General features: G+C 37.9%; 1 protein-coding gene across 5 annotated transcripts in view; it reads right to left on the bottom strand.

Annotated features, from left to right (window-relative positions):
* Nucleotides 1-631: 631 nt before the first annotated feature.
* USH1C (USH1 protein network component harmonin) overlaps nt 632-21,737 on the bottom strand; it is a 49,040-nt gene continuing 27,934 nt past the window's right edge. For 2 of the 5 annotated variants that reach the window (XM_065065261.1, XM_065065262.1), the window contains exons 16-22: nt 6,657-6,698; nt 6,302-6,355; nt 6,054-6,153; nt 4,569-4,678; nt 3,817-3,872; nt 2,751-2,871; nt 632-2,008 (exon numbers count right to left, since the gene is read on the bottom strand). In XM_065065261.1, coding sequence (XP_064921333.1) covers nt 2,772-2,871; nt 3,817-3,872; nt 4,569-4,678; nt 6,054-6,153; nt 6,302-6,355; nt 6,657-6,698 — 462 coding nt within the window. In that variant the 3' untranslated portion in view covers nt 632-2,008; nt 2,751-2,771. Of the gene's footprint in view, nt 2,009-2,750; nt 2,872-3,816; nt 3,873-4,568; nt 4,679-6,053; nt 6,154-6,301; nt 6,356-6,656; nt 6,699-14,931; nt 15,052-16,530; nt 16,588-18,519; nt 18,769-20,001; nt 20,119-20,481; nt 20,635-21,737 lie in introns of all 5 variants that reach the window. The other 3 variants (XM_013369876.3, XM_065065264.1, XM_065065265.1) reach the window with 2 other exon arrangements.

Here is a 21,737-nt window from a genome sequence, read left to right as displayed (position 1 = left end):
ATAAAAATATTTCAAATATCTAACCTTCAAGTTTTCTGCATTGTTTCTTAGTGCACTGAGAGAGTAATTAGCACAACTGAGCACTAATTGCAAGGCTGAAGTTCATTACTGGTGTATTGCTGTGGCTCTCTATCTGCTGGTACATGGCATCAGAGCATCCCTTAAGAGAACATTCGATAGCACCACTCATCTCTCTGCATTGTCATACAGTCCAGATGGTTGCAGTATGTAGGCACCAAGGAACCAGAGCAGCAGGAGTACATACATTCTGTGGTGATTTTCCCTCTGGTGCTCATCTTGATGGATTTGGATTAGTCCGTCATTTAGGAAGACTACAGCTCTGGGTAGATGCACCCAAAGACCTCACAAGCAAAATAAACTGGAGCAGCTGCACTCCATGGCTTGCCAATTATCAAACGACCAGATTTGCCCATAAAATCTCAGTAAAAGATTACTGCAGCTCAGCCAAGTAACTCCCTGCTGTGCAGAGTGAATTTTCTTTTGAATTCCAAAGGGCGGCATTCTGTTGCAAATGGGTCTGTTATTAAAGATCAACTTGGAAATCTGTGTTCTTTAGCAGATTAACTACTACTATGATGTACAAACCCAGAGACAAAGATGAAACGACTTCTTCCATTTGGCAAATGCAATTTTATTTCTGGATTAGTTGTAAGAGTTAAAATTTTAAACATTCTCATGTGTATCCTAACAGACACATTAATTGGCATACTGGAACAATACTTCAAATGAAGAAAGTCAGTGTAATTAATCATCTCCATATAAGTACAGAGTTCTCAGGAACGTAATTGTTATTTTTCTGTGTTACAGAAGGGAGGGTTTCCAAACCTTGAAAAGGCAAGACTTCAGTGGGAATTTCACATGCCAAAGAACCACAAAAACTAGCTTTCATTAGTCCAGGTAAGAAAAATCTAAACACAATATGAAAAACATAATACAAACTGGCAAACACAGGGAAAGAAGGAAGGGAAACAATGACACTTCTAAAGAGATATCTTCATAATAGAAAGAAATTACTAAGTCTACAACTGTAACCATACTTAAAGTCAGGTTAGTATAGATTTGATGGTCTTGAGGAATTTAAACAGGAGACACATAGTCACCAAGAGCCAAATGTTACACTTGGTGACTTTCCTGCAGAGTTTAGTCACGTATAGAGCCTCACTGAGAACAAAGTACATAACTGTAGGCTGTGAATCACACCCAAATTTTCCACCCATGACTATACGAGGGAGCAATATTTGCCACCAAGACAAATACTTGGTAGTATAACTGTCACTACAGATAATGTTTTTATCTGGACTACTTGCTAGCTATTTATTTTGCTGGTAGAAAAGATTCTTTATACCATATAAGCATCACTAAAATAATTCCTTACAATGCTAGCACTCCTGGTATTACAGGTTCTTCCATTGTCAGGCTTTTTATATTCACAACAACTCATAACTGAGCAACAGAAATGGGCATTAAGCAAGCTACAAGAATATGAGTGAGAACAGAAGTTACCTATATAGATTCCCATTTCTCCATGGAAAATCACTATGTATGGAGTAAAAATATAAATCTTTTTGCACCCAAACTGGCCTGTGAACGTGTAATCACAAGTGTTGCATGTGGGAACAGACATCTGTGTTCTATCTTCGTTTGTCTCTTTGGTGTCTATTTCCAGGAAAACTGGAAGATAATTTTCAAAATTAGGCGCCCCAAAGCAGCAAAAAATAGACCAAGTTCTCACAGACCAAACTGCTCACTGGCAGTCCTTCTCAGCGAAAAAACTTCTTGCTGCATGTCTACAGAATGTTTTGATGTTACTCAAATTACCTGAAGAATCTGAAGTCTCTAGTTCAATTTACAGGTCTGATTGTTCATATTTCTTTAAAATAAAGATGCATTTCATGTGGTTAGTTATCTCCTATTAATTTACAGAGCAGCAGGTTTCAGCAGGGGAAGGGCTTCATTTCTGCAGTGTAGTCTTCTTTAAAAAAATGTCCTGCAGCAAAAAAAAGACAGACATCATGAAACACATGCTATTACCTGTAGTGCAACATTTAATCTTTCTGGTAAGCACAGTTTTATATAACTAGATCTCAGCTGACTCACTGTAACTTGTATTGTAATAACTGAGAAAACCACAAATACCCACATGCAACTAGAAATTTTACCTCAGTTCTTCTACAGATCTGTGTGTGTACTTAGAGTAATTATAGATAAACTATACACAGTAAACTAAGTTTGTGACACAAGGATAATTTCAGGATTAACCCATTGCATAGCGACAAATGAACACAGGCAAACTTCAGTGAAAATGAAAGTCATACTTGTTCTCAGGCACACTGTCTTACAATACAAATGGAAACTTGTTCTTTGGACAAGCCTTACAGGGAAGTAATTTGTAGTTGCTTATGTATTTATGAATTCACAAAGCCACAGCAGTGGTCCACAGATAAGGAAAAAAAAAAAAAAGGATTAATCCTACTTCTTTAGGCAGTGCCTATTTATTTTGTAGTCTGGCAGATGATAACCCAAATCTACATAGGACCTCTGGGGGACATTATGAAGTAGAAACGAAATACTAATATTTTAACAGGAGAGGCATGGCAAAAGCCCAAAGAACACTTCAGCATGCCAGGAACAAAAGCAAGCATGGCATGCAACGCACAGGCAGGCACATGCTGACAAAATAACGCAGCCTCACAATGGACAGTCATGTTAACCCAGGTCTGGCTATTCACCATGAGGGAACACTGCAGTGGCTACAGCTGCAGGAGATACCCTTGTCTGTACACGGGTGCACTGCCTTCAAAAACCTTTCTGTGTGTGTTGGGACTGACTGCTGATGAGGAAATAGTAGGGCTAAATACATAGGATATGAAAACAAAAATAACAGTGACAGTTATTCCTTGCTTGTCAGTTTAAACACAGTTTTACAGCAATTTTCAGTTGTTGTTAGCCAATAAAACTATATTGATTTACAGCAACTAACACTCTGCTATTCTACATAGAACAAGTGTCTGTGTTAACAGTGACTACAAAACTTTCCTCTGCCATTTTACATGAAAGTAAAGATATCTTCAAATCTTTTCCTATAGTCAATCTAGAAAATATCAGTCTTACTTTTGAAACTCTTTATACAAAATAAAGCAAATTGTATCAACTTGATACCTCTATCACACTTTAAGCCATGGATTCTTCTGTTTCACGCCTATGCTGATTATCTTTAAAAAAGGACTCTCTAAATGTCACAAATTGCCAAGACACCCAAATCAATTAGCTCTTTTGAAAATTTTACACTTAGGTTGCCTTAGACAAGGATAGTACCTGCAATATAACTAAAAACAAACCAAAAAACGAACCAAAAACAACACCACAAAACAAAATTAAATAGCTGGTTGTGAGGAAGAACATTTATGGACATTTGTTTCCCCAGACTATGATCCCTGGGGCTACAATAAATGATCCAGATTGAAGTAAGAAATTTCTAAAAAAATTAAAATAATAATAATTTAAAAAAAGAAAGAACCCCCCCAAATCCTCAAAGTTTAATCCAAAAGTATGAGTGTGTAGTCATGCACAACCAATTCTGAGAATCACAATTTTGAAAAGTCTGGGAACCACTGCTGTAATGTATGATACCTATAGCTACTTCTAACTATCAAACTAGCAACCATGTGATGCAGAAGGTTATGCAGTCCACAGTAAGGAAATACTTGAAAAATGCCTGATTAAAAAAAAAGCAAAATATATAAACTATTGTTACTCGCTTTTTAATCCTCTGAGAAAGCAAGCTTATGCACTTACATTTCATCATCATATTCTTTTGGAGGCGATGCTGCAATGACCAAGTCAATCCAGTCCTGAAAAAGAAAGGCACAGGCAAATATGTGCTGCTAAATACTGCTTTTAGATGTGGTTAGCAGATCACGGAGTATCAGACAGAGAATCAGGAAGGCAATCTGTTGCTGGAAAACCACAGGGAGCAGCAGGAAGATATCTGTTAAAGACTTCTATAGGAACATCATTTCAAGATTGAGCTGTTTGATTTGTATCCTGAAATTAAAGAAGAATCTACTGATCTTCCAACAAACTTAGAAGTAATTATTCTAAGAGCCATCCTGTATTTGGTCATCTTAGCAATTAATACAGTTCTTGCTGAGAAAACACTGTAGCTGAAGTACAGCATTACTTGCACATTAAGAAATCAAAGATAAGATATTATCATAAAATTCCAATCAGCTTGCAAATAATTTTCAATATCAAAGAGAGATTCTACAGATAAATGTGTTATAAACACTCAGAATGTAATGTGTTTAAATACCTATCTTGACATGTGGCTAAATGCTGTGAACTTTCACAGTCAATTACAAGTGTGGTTTTCAGAGATGCCATATACCAATATCTTCGGCAGATTTCAGCTCACTTTGGTGACACATGGCATACCTATTACTCGTGATGTTTGCAGCCTTATTTGTGTTGATGTGACAATGTCATGAAAGAAAAGTATATCTCACGAGTGTCGTAGGCAGAATGAGCAAGTATTCCAGGTTACTTACCCCACCCATGTTCCAAGCTTTTGCTAAAGTTGCCTGTGCTTCTGCCAGCTTGCTGTCAATTAATATCTTGCCATTTACAGCTAGTATTTCATCCCCTTTCACTATGCCTCCTGGAGAAAAGACCAATATTGTATACATACATGCGAGTCTTTTCTGTCCCATATTTATGCAGTATTGAGCATAATGGAAAGTGTCTTCACTTTTCACACATGAAGGCTTCCACTAAAAATTGACACAGACAAGAAAGTTTGCTACAGGCAAAAGGACTTTTTTGGCATGGAGAAAACACACTAATCTCTTATTGATCATGACCAGTAAGAAACTAGATCAGTAAGATTTTCCATAGTAGGAGTTTGCCTTTCTGGGTAATCCATCTACTACAGCTTACAAATTGTGGTTGACTGTAGGCTGTTACTACTATGAAAATGGCAGCATTACTTAAATACTTGAAGGTGTAAGTGCTATTTGTCAAGGGTTGGCAGGACTATGATTAGTTTGCAAAAGCATGTGTAACATTTAGTCTTTAGAACTGATTTTGACTTGCTAATCTGGACTGAAGCACAATCAGCTAACTGGGACTGGATTCAAAGGGGAAAAGACAGATGGTAAGGGGACGGCTTTAGCTATGAGAGAGCCCACAATGGTCAAGAGTCAAAGAGAAACAGAATACTTGAGAGATCAAGCGGCTGAGATGTTTTCACAGCAAGAGTGACCTGAACAGTGTGCAGGTTAGGACAAGGTCAGCAGAAACAATGTAAGGAGATATTGTCCTGTCTGTCTACCTGGTCATCATCAGGGTTCTCAAGGAAAGGATGAGAGATACCAGCCACCAGAAGCAACCTTTGGATGTGTTGGTATGCACGTTCTTGTGCCTCCTGGAGAGCTAAGAAGGCTCTGGCCTTTAGTGGGATTTCGGGAGCAAAGCCAGGTGTCTTACAAAACAAGTTACTCTTGAAAGTAGCATTAAGAACAAAACTAAGCAGTGTAGTGTAGCCATGATCTAGTAATAGCTTTGCACATGGAAGTACTACAAATATCATTGCTTGGAAATTAGGAAACAATGGAGGCCACACTCAGCATTCCTTAATTAATAGAATACCCCAGAGAATCAGGTGTAATTAAAAAAAAAATAAAATAAAAAAATATATATAAAAAACTGAAAAACAAGGGGTCTTTATTAAGAGAATAGCTGTACCTTTTCAGGCCACATTATTGAAAATTCTGTTATGATAAAAATACAACAGCAGTGAGCATTTCTTCTTAAACACTATTTACAAAGTTTACATAATTATGTAATTTAAGCAGTAGCCTTCAGAACATGAGCCTCTCTCTGAGCTGCCCTCAGTGCCAAGACAAGACTCAACTGCCTTGGACAAGCTAAGTGTGCTCCTCAGTAATCGGCAGAGCTATGAAGTCAGCCAACAACTTTCACCCAGTGCAAAGAGCCACTTTGCAGCAGCATTCAAACTCCCCATTGTTACTCACCATGTTTGTCTGCAGCACCACCCTCATAGATGGCAGACACGACTACCTTTCCAATTGGAGAATCAATTCCTCCCTCAACTGCAAGGTCTAGTGATCCTTCCTATTATGAAAGAATTTTAGTTCAGAAATGGGCTGTTAATTTTTGCTATCAACAGGACCTTAATCTTTCCTTCTTCCCAGAAAATGGGACTGTACATTAAATGCTTACACAAAACCTTTAAGTATCAACCAAATAATACAGTATTTACCTTTTTAATTCGTAATAGCCGTACATCTTTTCCCATGATCTGCTCTGGGGTAAACTATTAAAAGATACAATGATTAGTCATTTCCAACTTAGAAGTACAAAAAAATTAGGCTGATCGATGCAGTTTATGGGAGAAAAGAGATCTCCTCCTCCTCCAAAGTAGTGCTGGAGGAAGATCAGATCATCTTTTTCTGTAAGAAAGTTACTTTTCAACATTACTGGAAAAGACAAATACACAAGCCCCAGCAAACCAACAAGCAAGAATCTTACCCCCTCCCAGCCCTCAAAATCAAGGATGTGTTTTTTCCAGTGTATTTCATATTAAACAGTGAAATGTATTTGAATTATCTCCTTACCATTGAATATGGATCAAAATCTTCCAAATATTTCTGGAAGCCCTGAGGATAAAACAATACTTAACTGTAAAAACATCAGGCTCATGCACACACTTAACCCACAAACCCCATTTTATTTATTAGTGAAAGAACATATAATTCTGTAAACTATGAAAGAAAACAGTAAATGGAGAAAAGTACAGAAAGGCAGTAAACAGTCCATCCTGACAGTCAGAAGACACTTCAAAACCTCATGACAGAACAACAGTTTGAATTGGTCACACTATGGAGCAATTCTGAGGAATAGTTTACCACTCTGTCAGCTCCGTGGTTCCTCTGACAGAACAGCCACAAATCTTGAAAGCATTATGGGCAGACGTGTTCTGCCACACTCTTCTGAGGAAGCTTTCTTGGGACTATCACCATGTTGGGCTTTATCTAACGCAAGCAGAAGTGACAGGCTCCAATTCGCCTGCCAGGAACACAGTGTCTGGGTTGTGGGACTCCCTTCCAGCCCCCCCAGGTTTCTCTCTTCCTTTCCATGGAGTTTCAGGGAGTTGGTTCCATACTACAAGCAATTGCAGGACAAGACTGATTTTGTTTTCATTTAGTTCTGCGGAGGACTTAAAAGTTTTGGCAGGGAGCGTTTGAAATAGGGAAGATGATAATTGCAGTTAGGTAAAGCAAGGTCTAAGTTTTGAAAGGACCCACACCTTCTTAGAACTTACAAAACCCACTGCATTACCCTTGTTGGACCAACACTGCAGGGACAAGGTGAAAGTTCCCTTTTCTGCAAAGATGAGAGTTTCTGAGTCAGCAACTGGGAATCAATGCTGTTTGGGTGGCGGCTGCTGGGGGAGGATTAGGAGTTACTGGGTGAGACTGTAAGGGCAATGCTGGAGATCTCTAAAATCTCCGCACTTACCCTGCTTGTTAAGGCAAGGACTTCAGGGCTTAGCAGAAATCTGTACTGAGGAACCCAAATGCTGTATCACTGTTGCAGCTTCAAGCTTTAATAACCTGGGGCTATTGGAACAACACAGAACTAAACAACCCTTTTCTGACACAGCAGACAACCCAGTATCTGATGCAGGCCAGCAGTTCAGTGCATGATCAGGCTTGGGATTTTCATTATTGCCCTCTTTTCTACTGGATCCATCTGATGACAAAGTCTGTTCCACTCCCAGACTCAGCTAAGCCTTTTTCCACTTGTAAATCTAATGTACAGCTAAAGGTTGCTCTGGTGTCTTTAAGGGCTGATTGTTAAATGACAAAGTTGCAGCAGAAGACACTAATGCCTCCTCCTGTTACCACATTTATTATCTCTCTCAGTTGTCTGTATAATTTTGGTATGACTATGAATGATCCTCTGGGGTCAGATCTCACCCCTGCCACCACTGCTTCTGACAAAGTCTGTGAGCACTACAACACAGGTCTGCATTAGCAGCCCCCCAAGTGTACAACAGTGCTACCCATTTGTCCAGCCCCATGCACACAGACCAGGCAACCAGGTGCTGATGACTCTGGCGTGGACTTGCAGTCATTACACAGAGGAACATCGAATCATCCAGCGCAAGCCCTGGCCTTCTGCAGGCTGCCTCTCTCTCCACCTTTTCCCTAAGATCAGAAGACCAACTTACGCAAATCATGGTTTCATTCTGTCTTCTTCTGAGAAGAAACATTTTCCAGGGTTGAAGCATGACCTTGTCTTGCCAGGCTCCAGAGAGCTAAATTTTCAGGCCACAACTGCAGAGCTTTTGCTTACTGCGATGTTTTTGTTTGTTTAATAGGAAAATATGTAGAATGGGAACAGGAGACACCTTATTTAGCATTTAAACTAGTATGGGTTGCATTGCATTTGTTAACTGCTAACTTTGAGGAACTAAATAAATGTGAATTTGATGAGAGGCTTCAGCAAGGGTAGGATTTCATCTTGGGGAAAAAGCAAGCAAACATTCATTCATTTACAAAGTGTTTTAATATTATGAATAGTTTTATTAAAACTGTAGGAGAAACATTTTACAATGATAGCTACCTAAACAACAGTTTGAATAGCTGGATTTGTTTTGACCTTTGGAATCATGGGTGAAGTAGATATCTATGGTCTTAGAGCAAGTAACTTAGAGGAAAGAACTCCCATCTCAGCCAAGTCACTAATTCATTATGTAATCTAAAGGAAGTCATTGAACTCTCTTTGTCCCAGGTCGCCCTCATGAAAAACAGATGTTGCCCTTGAAGAAAGTTCTCCTGGGAAAATAATTTTTAAAAAGGAAAAATAAAAAAGAAAAAGAAAAGAAAATCACAAAACACAACACACACACACACCAAAAAACAACACTAAAAATCCCACCACAAAAAAAAAAAACAAAACAACCCTGCAAACAAGGAAACTATATGATCTGGATCCAATAAGGTACAAATACAGCTCTGATACAATGGAGACATCCACTGAACTGTAATAAATCTTCCCCGAAATAGGCATCACAAATTTGGAGAGCAGGGAGCACACTCCATACCCAAGCAAGGACTGATAAACCAAGCAACACCAAGTGGAAACCACTGTGCTAAGCCTACTCTTCTCCTACTCAGAACATCTCAGGCAAAGGAGTGAAGACCACTCTAATCCTTCCTTGATGCCTTGACTTAACATTCATTGGACTGAACATAAGTAGAACCTGGAACATTAAAATGTTTGATTGCACTGAAACAATTATCTGTCTGGACTTCTAGATGAATGGCAAGCTTAATACTTAAAAAAATGCCAAACAAACAAACCCACAAACTCATAAGCCAATGGTACTGCTCACTAAAATTTCTGGTATCATCTGTCAATAGTAACCGAGACTTGACTGAAATAAAAAAAAAAAAAAAAAGAATGAAAAGAGAAACCTGTGACCAGATTACAAAATTTTCCTAAAAACACATTTGCTGAGAACAGAACATACTAACACTCAGTGGCAACAGAATTATCTCAAAGTTCGATTTACCTCAGTCAAATTAAGTTTTCCCTTCTAGAACTAGACTGAAACTGATCAAAAGAAGAAAATACTAATTATTAATCTTCATGGCTTACCATTCAAAAGCTCACACTGTGAGCTCCAAACTGTGCACCAACATTTTCATATAACATGGCAATGCATCTAACTTAGCTTGTACTAGTAAAGGTGTTTTCCACAGAAACTGGCACATTTAATGACAGTAGGGAAGTCAAGCATGAAGCTCACTTCAAGTGACTGTCTGTTGAACCACCCGTCAAACAAAGAGGAAGAGATGAAAACTTAATCGCTATGACAGAGAAAAGCAATAAAAGTAGTAATACCACAGAAAAATCCTACATAATACAGAAAGGCCATATAAGTGTTTTCCTCCACCAGTTCCTCAGATTTCCTACCAACAACTATCCTAGTGTAATAGCTCCATCTGTTAAACTAAGAAAATATAGATATTATTATTGAAATTGCAAGTGGAGACTGAAAGAAACAAGGAAATCTTAGGAGTATATTAAAAAAAAATAATTTTCCAGTATCAGATCAGTTATTAGTGTTCAACTATCTTAAAGATTGCACTAACCATATGAGCAGTTACAGATGGTTCAACCTGAAGGATTTATTATCCTCTCATTTTTCATCTGTCTAGACTAGCAGGAGCCACAGGAACACACTGAAAGTTTACAAAGATTAGCAATTCTCATGCAGTAGGGCTGCCTCGCATCCTCTGTTTTAGAAACTGAGCAACAGGATTAGAAAGCAAAGTTTTATAACTACGATCGGTCAAAACAAGAAGTACCACACAAAACATGGAAAATGTTATTTTACTTGTTTTTTGTTAGATCTAAATGATGAATTGTAAACCACCATCCTTTTAAACATTTCTTGTGGCTGCAAAAGAAAGAAAATTGCCAAACCAGATATTAGCTTTTTGCTGTAAGTATCACCTACTCACAAATAATCTCACTGCTTTTTTTGTGTTCTAGGGACTGAATCACAAGTGCACTTCTTTGTGCTTGTTCCCTATACCACATCAAAATGAGAGAACACACACAGTGAAATAGTACTCAAGTCAAAGAGGAAGGAACTCCAGAGAAACTACATCAATAATGCACATTTCCATACCACAAGACTTCTTAACAATATTTTCTATGACTCCTTTTATCCCTAATTTCTGCAGAACAGTGCTGGGTCTTCTCTATGAATTTTGGAAAAATAATTGAAAAGAAACGTAGAAAAAACACTAGACAAGTAATTTCCAAAATATTTTAAAAATCATGATAAATATATGTTCTACCTTTAAGATTTGCTCCCCTAGCGAGGAATATTCTATACTGAAAGGTGAATTCCATTATTAAATTCCTCATGATGGTGATAAGCTGAAAGAAGAGACGTGTGTTTGGGCCCATCCTGAAAGAATCAATTACCTAAATACCAATTACTAGTACAATTTTGTTTTACTTGAAGTAAAATTCCTCCCAAATTCAATTGACTTATTTCTGAGGGATCTTGCTTCAATGTGGACATCTACAAGTAATTTCACAATATTGATTAACAACTGCTGAACTTTCATTGTGTTGGGCTTCAATGATTTTTAACCCCATATTGATTCTGTTTTTCTTTTGCTTCCAGTGCATTAACAAAGTAGTACACTGTAGTTTGGAACCACTTAAAATACAGAACCTCTTACTATGTTACAAAAATTTTCAAAAAGGAAATAGGCTAAAACTCCCCCATATATAGGAAAAAAACCATCCCTCACACCTCTCCAGCCTCCACTCAAAACTCTCCATCAAATTTCAGAAGACTCAAATATGTTTCCTGATAAGACAACTTTCTACAGACTAAACTATGGTATTTACATTTCCAAACTCCACTTGCTTTAAAACAAATAACTATATATCAGTTTCACTACTGATTCAATCAGTGTCCTACAGTCATAATCTTACTTGGAAAAGCATATCTGCTCCTGAGTTAATGAAAGATTTAATGTAATTAATTAAATTAATTAATTAATCCAGAGACTGAGTTTTCATCTTGAAGGACTTCTGCTCAAGTCTGGCAAGATTTTCCACAAAACTCCTCAGACCCTCTCTTTCAATAGCCCTTTCAACACAGCTGGGTTTGGTATAGTTATGGCAAACAATAACTGAACTTTCCAGTCATTGCACATCTTATCATACAGCATCTAAGCACCTGTCTCGGGTCTCTTGACCTGATAAAGGGGCTGGAGCACAAGTCTGATGAGGAGTGGCTGAGGGAATTGGGGCTGTTCAGCCTGGAGAAAAGAAGGCTGAGGGGAGACCTTATCACCGTCTACAACTACCTGAAAGGAGGATGTAGCATGGAGGGGGTTGGTCTCTTCCCTCAAGCAGCAAGTGATAGGACAAGAGAAAATGGCCTCATGTTGTGCCAGGGGAGGTTTAGATTGGATATTAGGAAAAATACCTCCACCAAAAGGGTTGTTAGGCACTGGAACAGGCTGCCAAGGAAAATGGTTGAGTCACCATCCCTGGAGGAGTTAAAAGGCAAGTAGATGAGGTTCTTAGGGGCGTGGTTTAGAGGCAGACTGGACAGTGTTAGGTTAACAGTTGGACTCAATGATCTTAGAAGTCTTTTCCAAGCAAAATTATTTGATGATTCTATGACTGCAGTCATGCAGAATCAGGCTTCAAATTGCGCAAATCAGAGGAAAGCTTAAATATTCATTCTTCCTTTCAGAAATGCTGCATCCAATCACAAAGCAGGGAGAGAGGAAAAACATTTAGTAGCAGCAAGTGCATCCAAGCTTTCTAACTCACACAACAGAATGTTTGCAACAACTGGGAGAGCAGAGACTAATGTTCGTGATGGTTTTGCTCCTCTGAAAACCTGACCACTAAATCAAAACAATCCTCTCCTGTTCCCTGAGCCAAAATTTAATTAGCTTTGCCACAACTGTACTCCAATTGACTCTAGTACAGCAGATACAAACAGTTCACACTGGTTTTGACCCAGAGCAGCCATAGGCAAGTCAAGTCCACCCCCAAGCTTTAATCCTCACACATCATTTCCCTGCTTATGTGAAAATAAGTTCAGTTTCATGAACTACTAAAAGACCTGGGAATTCTGACCCAAATTCAGTTAATATATAAAGACTTAAGTCATCATAGGGCATTCACTGTTCCTATCTGGCCCAACTACCTTTATGTTTTATCCATTCTTGCATGTTTATTGTAGGCTTATGTTCATGCTTTTCATCATCTTTACTAGTGAATTACTTGAGTGTAGGTTCACCTGATTAGCTTTTTAAATCAAGTAAATTAATCAAGATCAGTTTCTAGAGTTTGGTACTCAGTACAGCTAAACTCAGTCAAAAACAAGGCAGAAGGAATTTTGTGCATGATGTCATATTAGACAAAGTCTGTGAAATTCAGCAAGACAAGAAACAGGGTAGCAAAAGATACTTTGCCTTTGCTGATACTTCAGTAAAAGAAGCTGAACCAGCAGTGTATATGAACAACTGACCCAAATAGGGAACACCACCTCAACTCTGCAAGCAAGAAACACTCCTTCTGCATGAAACTGAATTATTATTCTTACACATTTCTGGAGACAGGCAGGTACCTCCTTGTCTGTTTTGTCATACACTGACCTTTTCATCTTTTAACTAATAGAAGTAGCCTCCCTCTTTACTTTGGTATCCATACAAAAGCCTTACTCCACATATTACTGTGACTTTATTGCAGCCAGGATGAATATTCTATAGCATTAAGTTCTAAATGGAAGTCAGAGGTAAGAGGTCTACAAAACCAATTTATAAACTGTTGTTTCTCTCAAAGTCCTATCAGAATACTGCTCCCATTGAAACTGTAATCTTCCAACTAAGGCACTTTGGGAATGAGAATGACTGACATTTTATCAGACTTGTGATTTGGAAAATGTGCATGCATGCATAAAAAACATCAGAGAAATTTCTCTGTGGAGGTGGAACTTATTGCCAATTTCTTGAACCAATTGTAAGCAGTCAGTGACAAAACCAAACAAACCAAAACAAAAACAAGAAACATTTTCAATTTGTACTAAGGCCTGGCTTATATTAACTGCAGATGATTATTTTACTCGGTTCATTCCTCCTCTAAGGAATTTCATATTGCTCAGAGATACTGAAGGAAGTATCTACACTTCTACTTTTGGCCTATGTACCTGCCTTCTCTTGAGCAACTGATAACTGCTTTCACTTATCATTTAAATTCATTTGTAATATAGAAGTTTCAAGACTACTATTGTCTGTGGGAAAATGGTTTACTAAGTATCACTTAAATTTGTTTAACTGCAGCTCCAAATATAAAGGAACAAAAATATATAAATTATTAAAGCAGAAAATGACAAAAAAAACCCCCATCACACTCCAGTGAAAGACAGCTAAGAATATTGTGCTTATCATTTATTGTTAGATAAAGTATAAGCTTGTAATTAAATAAATTAAATGCAAATGTGATTTATTCTCCATCATTTAGAAAGCTTATATGTTGCAATACACTGCCTTGCTCATATAAACATATATGTACATGCAAGTCCACACACATGCATATAACAGACACACAACTCTAATTCTAGCAGCATAAGTCATGATGACCCTCAAGAATAACTATTATTAATTGGTCCACCAGCTATCTTAAATGAATTTTCAGGTCTGTCACTTGGGAGTTATCACCGGTCAGACCCTTGGCTCACCTTCCCTCATATACCACAATTCCCAAAGATGCTACATAGTTGGTCCTAATGTATTTAGCCTAAGGGTTTTTTTCTTCATTTACATGTGAAACAGAGGCAGGAAAAAAAAATTAGAAAATAATCTGATCGTGACTCAACTTTGCAGTAACACAGCATGACCAGTATAGTGGAGTCTAACATAAAACATGCTTTCCCTGCCCGCCCCAGAAATGAAATGATGCAGTTTATATCTCCATTTCAAGTATTTCATTACTATCTACAAAGGAAAAATACGGTGTAATTAATTTTTACTACTTCACTTGCATTAATAAATGAATATGTGAATAAATGAAAAAAAGAGACCTACAGACTCTAAGGCTCTACACTGCTTTGAAATTATGAACCCCATTGTAAAAAAAAGTGTCACTATGAGTGACTTTTAGATCACAAAACACATGGAAAATATCCTTTTGTACTTACCATCAGTGATCACTTGAAAATCTATATGAATTTCAGTTAGCAGAAAATGAGACAATCATTGATTCTTTGAGAACAAGTCAACAACAAATCCAACAGTACTGTAGCACTCAGGAAGAGAACATTAAAAGGCTTACCAGGGCCTCTGATTTGATTGTTGGCCTGACCATAAAGTTTGGGTCAGGATGCAGCATTACTGGTTTAGAGACTATTGGTACCCCTGGATGTCGTTGGGTAGGTGGACTTGGAGCAAGTTGCTATGGGGTTAATTTAAGAAAATTACAGTTCACAACATGATTTCTGCAAATCCATCATTTCACCAAGATGCCTCAATACAAATAGTTTATGGTAATGAATTTAATGACACTAATAAAATAATTCCATATGCTTTTTTTTCTAACTAAGACTTACAAAGTTAACAAACCAAAACATAATTTCTCTTGAATCCAAACAGCATCTTTTTCCCCTAAACTCTGAACTTCATCAGCAAGATTATGGAAAAATCTCATCCCTGCCTTTGGCATTTATCCCATAAAGGCAACGAATGGAATGAGAAACTACAAAAAGAAAGAAAAAAAAAAAAAAAAGCTAAAGTTAAGTGTAAGAACACAGTGAACCTGAAATGAGATTTTAACTAATCTATGGCTAAACAGGCCTTTTCAGATGTAATTCACCATGACTGCAGCAATCACCTTCCATAATGAATTTCAAGTCAACTCATTCTGACTTCAGAGCAAGGGTTAGTTACACTTATTACCCACCCTTGACTCTACAAAGTACAGATACCCAGAGGCATCTGAGACTCAGACATCCAGCACGTACTAACCCAATTCTAACTTCTTACTCAGGCAAAACTCCCACTGACGTCAAGCAAAGTTTGACTCAAGAGTTCAAAACTGAGCCCTGTGGGTTTAGTTTCTGACTTAACCCCAGCAACTCCTAGCACACTCTTGTCAATGTTTCTCATCGGAAACGTGATGTATTCCAGATATCATTCATATAGTACAAGTTGTATCCTCTGAAGTGATTTGGATTGCTTCCAGCAAACTGGTTAAGCCTTTTTTTTTTTTTTTAATTAACTAATTTAAGAAAAAAGTTTTGGAACCAGATCTTTTAAAGTCCCTGTGGATATCCCCCAACTAACGTTGTTCCACACTGTGAAATAGATCATTTTGTTTTGCCTTCTCATCTTAGAAAAATCACCAGGTTCACAGCTATCAACTTGTTTAAGTTGCACTGGAACTGGACGATTTCTCCTGGAGTTGCCCAGTTTAGAGACAAGACTTTTCTAGAGTGCCTCAGAATAGGGGAACCTGACATTCAGCCACCCTGAATAAAAATCAGTACAAAGAGTTACCCATCAAATGTTAGTTACCCTGAGAAGAAAGCTTGCTTCTTAGCACCCATTATGTTTAATATATAGTTTGATCCTAGCTCCTTCTGCCTGCCTTGCCAGAAGAACAAAGTGTATGCTCCATGACACACACACGTGCAAAACAAGCAAACATGGATAGTATGTCGCTGAAGCGTTGAAATATGAAGACCTCAGACCATTAGGAGTCACTTCCACTACCTAGCATTAGGTACCTTGTAACATAGCAAAAGATCCATGCACATGAATGCAAGTGCTGAATTTTAAATCAGCCATGCAGAGTCAAACCCTCGGCAGCCCCTTGACATTAACATTACATGTGAAGCTAGAAAACAACAGTCATTATTAACAGTACACGACATACCAGCGGATTGCTCGATACAGAAGATACTTTGCCGACGTGGGAGGTGTTTCTTACAACCTAAACAGTAACAGACTTAGTACTAGGTTCATATGAAGTATATAGCTAATAATGGTTTTGAGAAACAGATCGATTTACACCAAATATTTTAATAGTTAGTTGTCAAGAACTTAACTGACAGGATTTCATTCCTTTTGTCAGTTATTTGTTCAACCTGAATTTGAAATTGAATGATCTTGGGGAAAAACTTAACAATACAGAGAAGATTTACCATTTTGAGTAAAATTAGAAAAGTAAATTTATTGCCTTATTTTCGACATTAGCAGGCACAAACACAAGATCTTTTATCACTGAAGTCAAATAAATGCACTGCTGCTTATCTGTGGTGTTAAAAAATGACTTTTTAAAGAGCAGCAAGGATAAATTGTCTAGATTGTAATTTTTCTTCCATGTCTGTAACCACATCAGGAATACTGGGTTATATACTTTAAAACAAAGCAGGTTTGGCTCATTATTAATACTTTACTAAGAGCTTTAGTTCTTTCGTCACATCCACTTATTATATTCAGTGAAAACTGGCTTATTATTTTTAAAGGCTCAGTTATTTTTCTGTTGTTGTTGTACTTCCCTTATATATTTGTCTTTTCTCTAATATATCTAGGAGTAAAAAACTGCCAGAAACATATTGGAATATATGGGTTGGTGGTCAGATCCAGTATGGCAGTATGGAATATTACTTTTTTTAATCTGAACATTTTCTATTAGTGTTAGGAGAATGTATTTTCCCTCTGAACACCAGTATTTTATACACTTGTGTCATTTCACACCATTTTTATTTTGCAAATAACATGGGAAACCTGTTATCCATAAGAATACCAGATGCCTCCATTTGAGTGGGTATAGTATATTCTTGGCACTTTGAACATGTAATCCATATAGATGAAGGTCTACTTAAGTTTATAAGAAGAGAACTCCATATAGATCAGAGGTCTACTTAAGTTTATAAGAAGAGATTCATAGTTCACATTAGGGCAATAACTCACACAGAAATAATCTGCCAGTTTCCCCTGATTAATTTAAATATCCTTTTCCACCCCAACCAGAATCATGCCAAAGCAAAGCCTGGTATTTCCAAGTAAGCATGCAAAAAAAACCAACCAAAATATCAGCAACACAATCCATGCAGAAAACTGTGTAAGAAAGAAGTGACTATATGGGATTCTCTTCTAGTGTTTAAAACAAGAATCTTTTCCCATACAAATGTGCACATGAATCCCACTACAGTGCTTAGCAAAGGGAAATATGATAAAACAGCTGCCACTTATCATCTAAAGTGAGATCTGGAACAAGATTTCTTATATTTGATTTTTTTTGGACTGAGATTGTAATAAGGAGAAAGTCAGAATATCTTCTCAAATAAACCCCTAACTCCTGTGTGTCCAAAAGAAGTAAACCCCAATTACCAACTCTTGTTCATTTAAAAGTATTTTACTGGTAATTTATACTGTGTTGAGGTTTTAAAAGTTTGAACTCCTGATTTTAAGCTAATTTTTTTGCCTACTCTTCTCACCTGACAAAGCAATTTGATGGCATATTTAAAACACTTTCACAAGTCATTTTCACTACACAGATATTTTTCTTAAAGTTAACCATGAGTTAAATCTGCTGCCTGCCATTCTAGTTTTTTATATCTTTAAACACTGAAGTCCAAATCATCTTTTTAACTGATACATTCTGCCCAAAATACCTGCATGTGGTAGGGTTACAACATATGTAGGGAAGAGACAGCAAAACCCTCTCAACTCAAAAAAAAAAATTAAACTACCTGTGGACTGCATTCACTAATATGAAAAAATGAGCTAATCTCATTCCTTCTTTTAGCAGTGCATATGGCTGATGGGTAGGTCCAGTGGATAAAGTGGACAATGGAGCTGGGATGGGGGGCAGGGGAATGGGTAGAGGCACATGCATCCAAACAGATGACGAGATCACCTGGGAAGCTGGTGTTACTGCCAGGGCTGGACCTCTTGGAAGTGGAACATTTGAAGTAGGAAGCAGATGAGCTGGTGATGCTGGAGTAACAGTGGGTGGTGGTGGCGGAGGCGGCGCCACACGTTGTTTAGGCTTGTCAACTTCATCTAAGTTGATATCATCAAGATCTGTGGTATGCAGTTGCAGGCCACCAGCAAAACGCCGCATGGATGTGGCAGAAGGAGAAGCAGAAGGACGTCCACTTGCCAACTACGCGCAACAGAACAGAAATCTGCCTTAACAGTTCATCTGCCTGCAACAGCTCCGAACAAATTAATGGCAAATGCTAGAACATCACTTAACTTGCACAGGAAGATCTTGGCTTCTCACACACACAATATACAGAAACCTTTTTCTCTGAAAACCTTTTTAAAAGCACTCCCTGGGATTCCAGGTTAAAAAGAAGAAAACTGGAGTCTTGGCTGTTGGGGTAGGAGCGGATGACACAAAAAAAAATTGACAGAGGAAATACAACACAGTGTTTGTCTTAAAAACAGGGTAGAGGCCTGGAAATACAGTCATTTTAATCTGTAGCGTTCCCCCTTTGTAAAGTAAGGGGGACAAAGACCTAAGAGAACACAGGCAGCCAAATGTAGGCAGTGAGAGAAAACTCCACATAATCATTCCACTGTCCTAGAGACCTGCACTGAAGAGCCACATGTATGTGAGCCCGAGGCCAGGAAGAACAGAAGATCAGCTGCTTTTTTCAGAGCTGCTCCAGATTGACCTGAAGGAAATTCAGGCGGGAGTGTTCCCCAAGGGTCCCCTTTGTGGTTGCAATTTCTCGGGGGTCCTGGGGGAGTTGAGCAGATTGCAGTGTTCCTCTGGAAAGCAGCTGTGCTTGGAAGAGAGCCAGAGCAGCAGGATGGTGGGAAAGCCACACTTCACATCTAGAACCATCAGGATCTAAGGCACCATCACTATCTGCAACTCCCTTTGTTTAAAGGGACTATTTAAAACACAAAACAAACCCTGCTCTTGGGAGTTTCTTATCTTTTTGCCCATTTTATTAACCTGTAGCTTTATTATATCCAATACAAGGAAGCATCCAAGAGCTCATAATCAATGAAGTTCTTATTTGTATAGGATACTGAAAAATATGGCTGGGTATTCTGCTGTCAGTTTTATTATTGGTAGTGTGTCCCATCTAGCCCAAACAGCTCACCAGCCAATAAGATTCTTAATTTTGTGTGATAATATACTTTAAAATGACAAAATAAACCCAGTTCATTAAAATAATTTAAAAAAATCCATAAAACATAGGAACAGTAAATGCTATAGATTGTAATTAATCAATTACTGACATTTTTTCCCCTCTGAGAATGAAGGCCAGGAGGGAAAGATCAAGACAGATTTTTCTCTGGTAAAAATCCTGTTGCTTTTATGAGACAACTAGTGAGCTATTTAGAAATCATGCAATATATGGAAAAGCCAGAATTTTACCTCAGGAGACTCATTCTCCACAGAGGAAATCTGTTCTAACCGTGTCTGACAAAGTCTTTCCACCCAGTGCTGCACCTTTTCTGATTCTTCCAGGTCCTCTCTTTCTGTCTCAGATACCTTAACCATAACATCAGTGCATGAAAAAAGGTTATAGGTATAGTTACAAGATAAGTACATTTCAAAAGTATGAAATGCCATTTAAATTTGTTTTAAAACTAATTACGCTTTCCTATTTTGCTGCCTTTCATTAAATTCATCACTACACATGGACACACATTAACTGCAGAGGTATCCTCATTTGGGCAAAAACTGACTGTATAAACAAGAAACGTGGGAACAGAGTTTTGCAGTGAAATAGCAATTTTTTTAAACTTCATTATCTTTGACATGATCAAACAAGTGTCTTGCTAAGGTAACTCCACTAAAGAGTCAGGTCATTTTCTTTCAAAGTAATTTTGCACTTGATAGAACACAACATACCTCTTGCACAAGACGATTTATTTTCAGTTGTTTCTCTTTCTCCAACATTCCTTCTTTCTCTTTGGCAAGCTTTTGCTCAAACTCCATTTCCTTTTTATTCTTCTTTTGTTCACACAGACTGTCACTTTTTGACTTCTTTCGCTCTTTCCCTTTCTGGGAAGTTTTGATGATTTTTTAACAGATTTTTACAGCAGGCAAAAACATCACAAACTTCAAGCTCAGTACATGAATGTCTGCCCTGAAAATTTAATTATAGCCTGTGCAAGTATGGGGGTGGCCTTTTAAAAGAAAATCTGAAGTCCATTTCCCCAGCAATGTGCAGGAAATTCAATGTTATTTGGAGGGCCTGTGCACATTAACATAAGTTGGGCAACACCAGACAGTTCAACCTTTTTGCTCCTCTGCAGAGTTAAAACATTAGGGCACACAGGCCACTACAAAACTTCAAATACTCAAACACTTTTGGTTAGGTCTTGATTTGCCATGTCTCTCTGTTCTGGCATTTTGTATAAAAATACGAGACTGCTTTCAGGTGACAGATGCTCATGTATAGGTTGATGTGAATACTCTACGCATAGGTCATTTCGTTCATGCATATGTCCTAAAACCAGCATTGCATGCTTTAATACAACAGAAATAAGTAATGACAAAGGAGAGGCTTAGATCAGTGCAGAAACGGAATTGCTCCTAGGAAAAAACACTGCATCACAAAGACCAAGTAGCTCCTACAAACACTGGATAAAATCTAATACAGCACAAAGCAGCTCCAAAAGTTTACATGTTGAGTGCAACCAAAGGGGAGGACCACACAGTCTTTTTGGAGACTTTCCTGTTGCCTTCAGGATACACCCAGCTCCTTATTTCTGCTTTAGTGATGTCACATTTCTGCTGTCCTCTCCTGTTTGTACCAATAGAGCCTAGTTCATATTGGAAAGCCCATGTTCTCCTTTTATTTATGAAAAAGTAAAAATGAGGAGTAGCTGGCCACTTAGTGTCAGCTACTGCCAGTGCCCAGAGAGGCGACACTTTGGGTTTGTTTTTGCTCTGCTCATTATCATCAGCTACTGACTTTTCATGGTGGCTTTGAGAATTCAAAGCATGAATGTGCTCCACCTGAAGTAGCATTGTCTTCCTTCCTCCTTTTACATGTAATATTGATAACAAAGCCTTGGAAAACATATTTTCCCTAGGAGCTACAAAAGTCTATTCTCCCAGTTGAGCAGTTAATTAGAACGTGGTACTGCTGAGTTCAATGG

This window comes from Columba livia, chromosome 5 (genome assembly GCF_036013475.1).
Source record: "Columba livia isolate bColLiv1 breed racing homer chromosome 5, bColLiv1.pat.W.v2, whole genome shotgun sequence".
NCBI classification, from domain to species: Eukaryota; Metazoa; Chordata; class Aves; order Columbiformes; family Columbidae; genus Columba; species Columba livia.
Note: the sequence above shows the minus strand (reverse complement) of the source record. Positions and strands in the feature narration are given on the sequence as shown.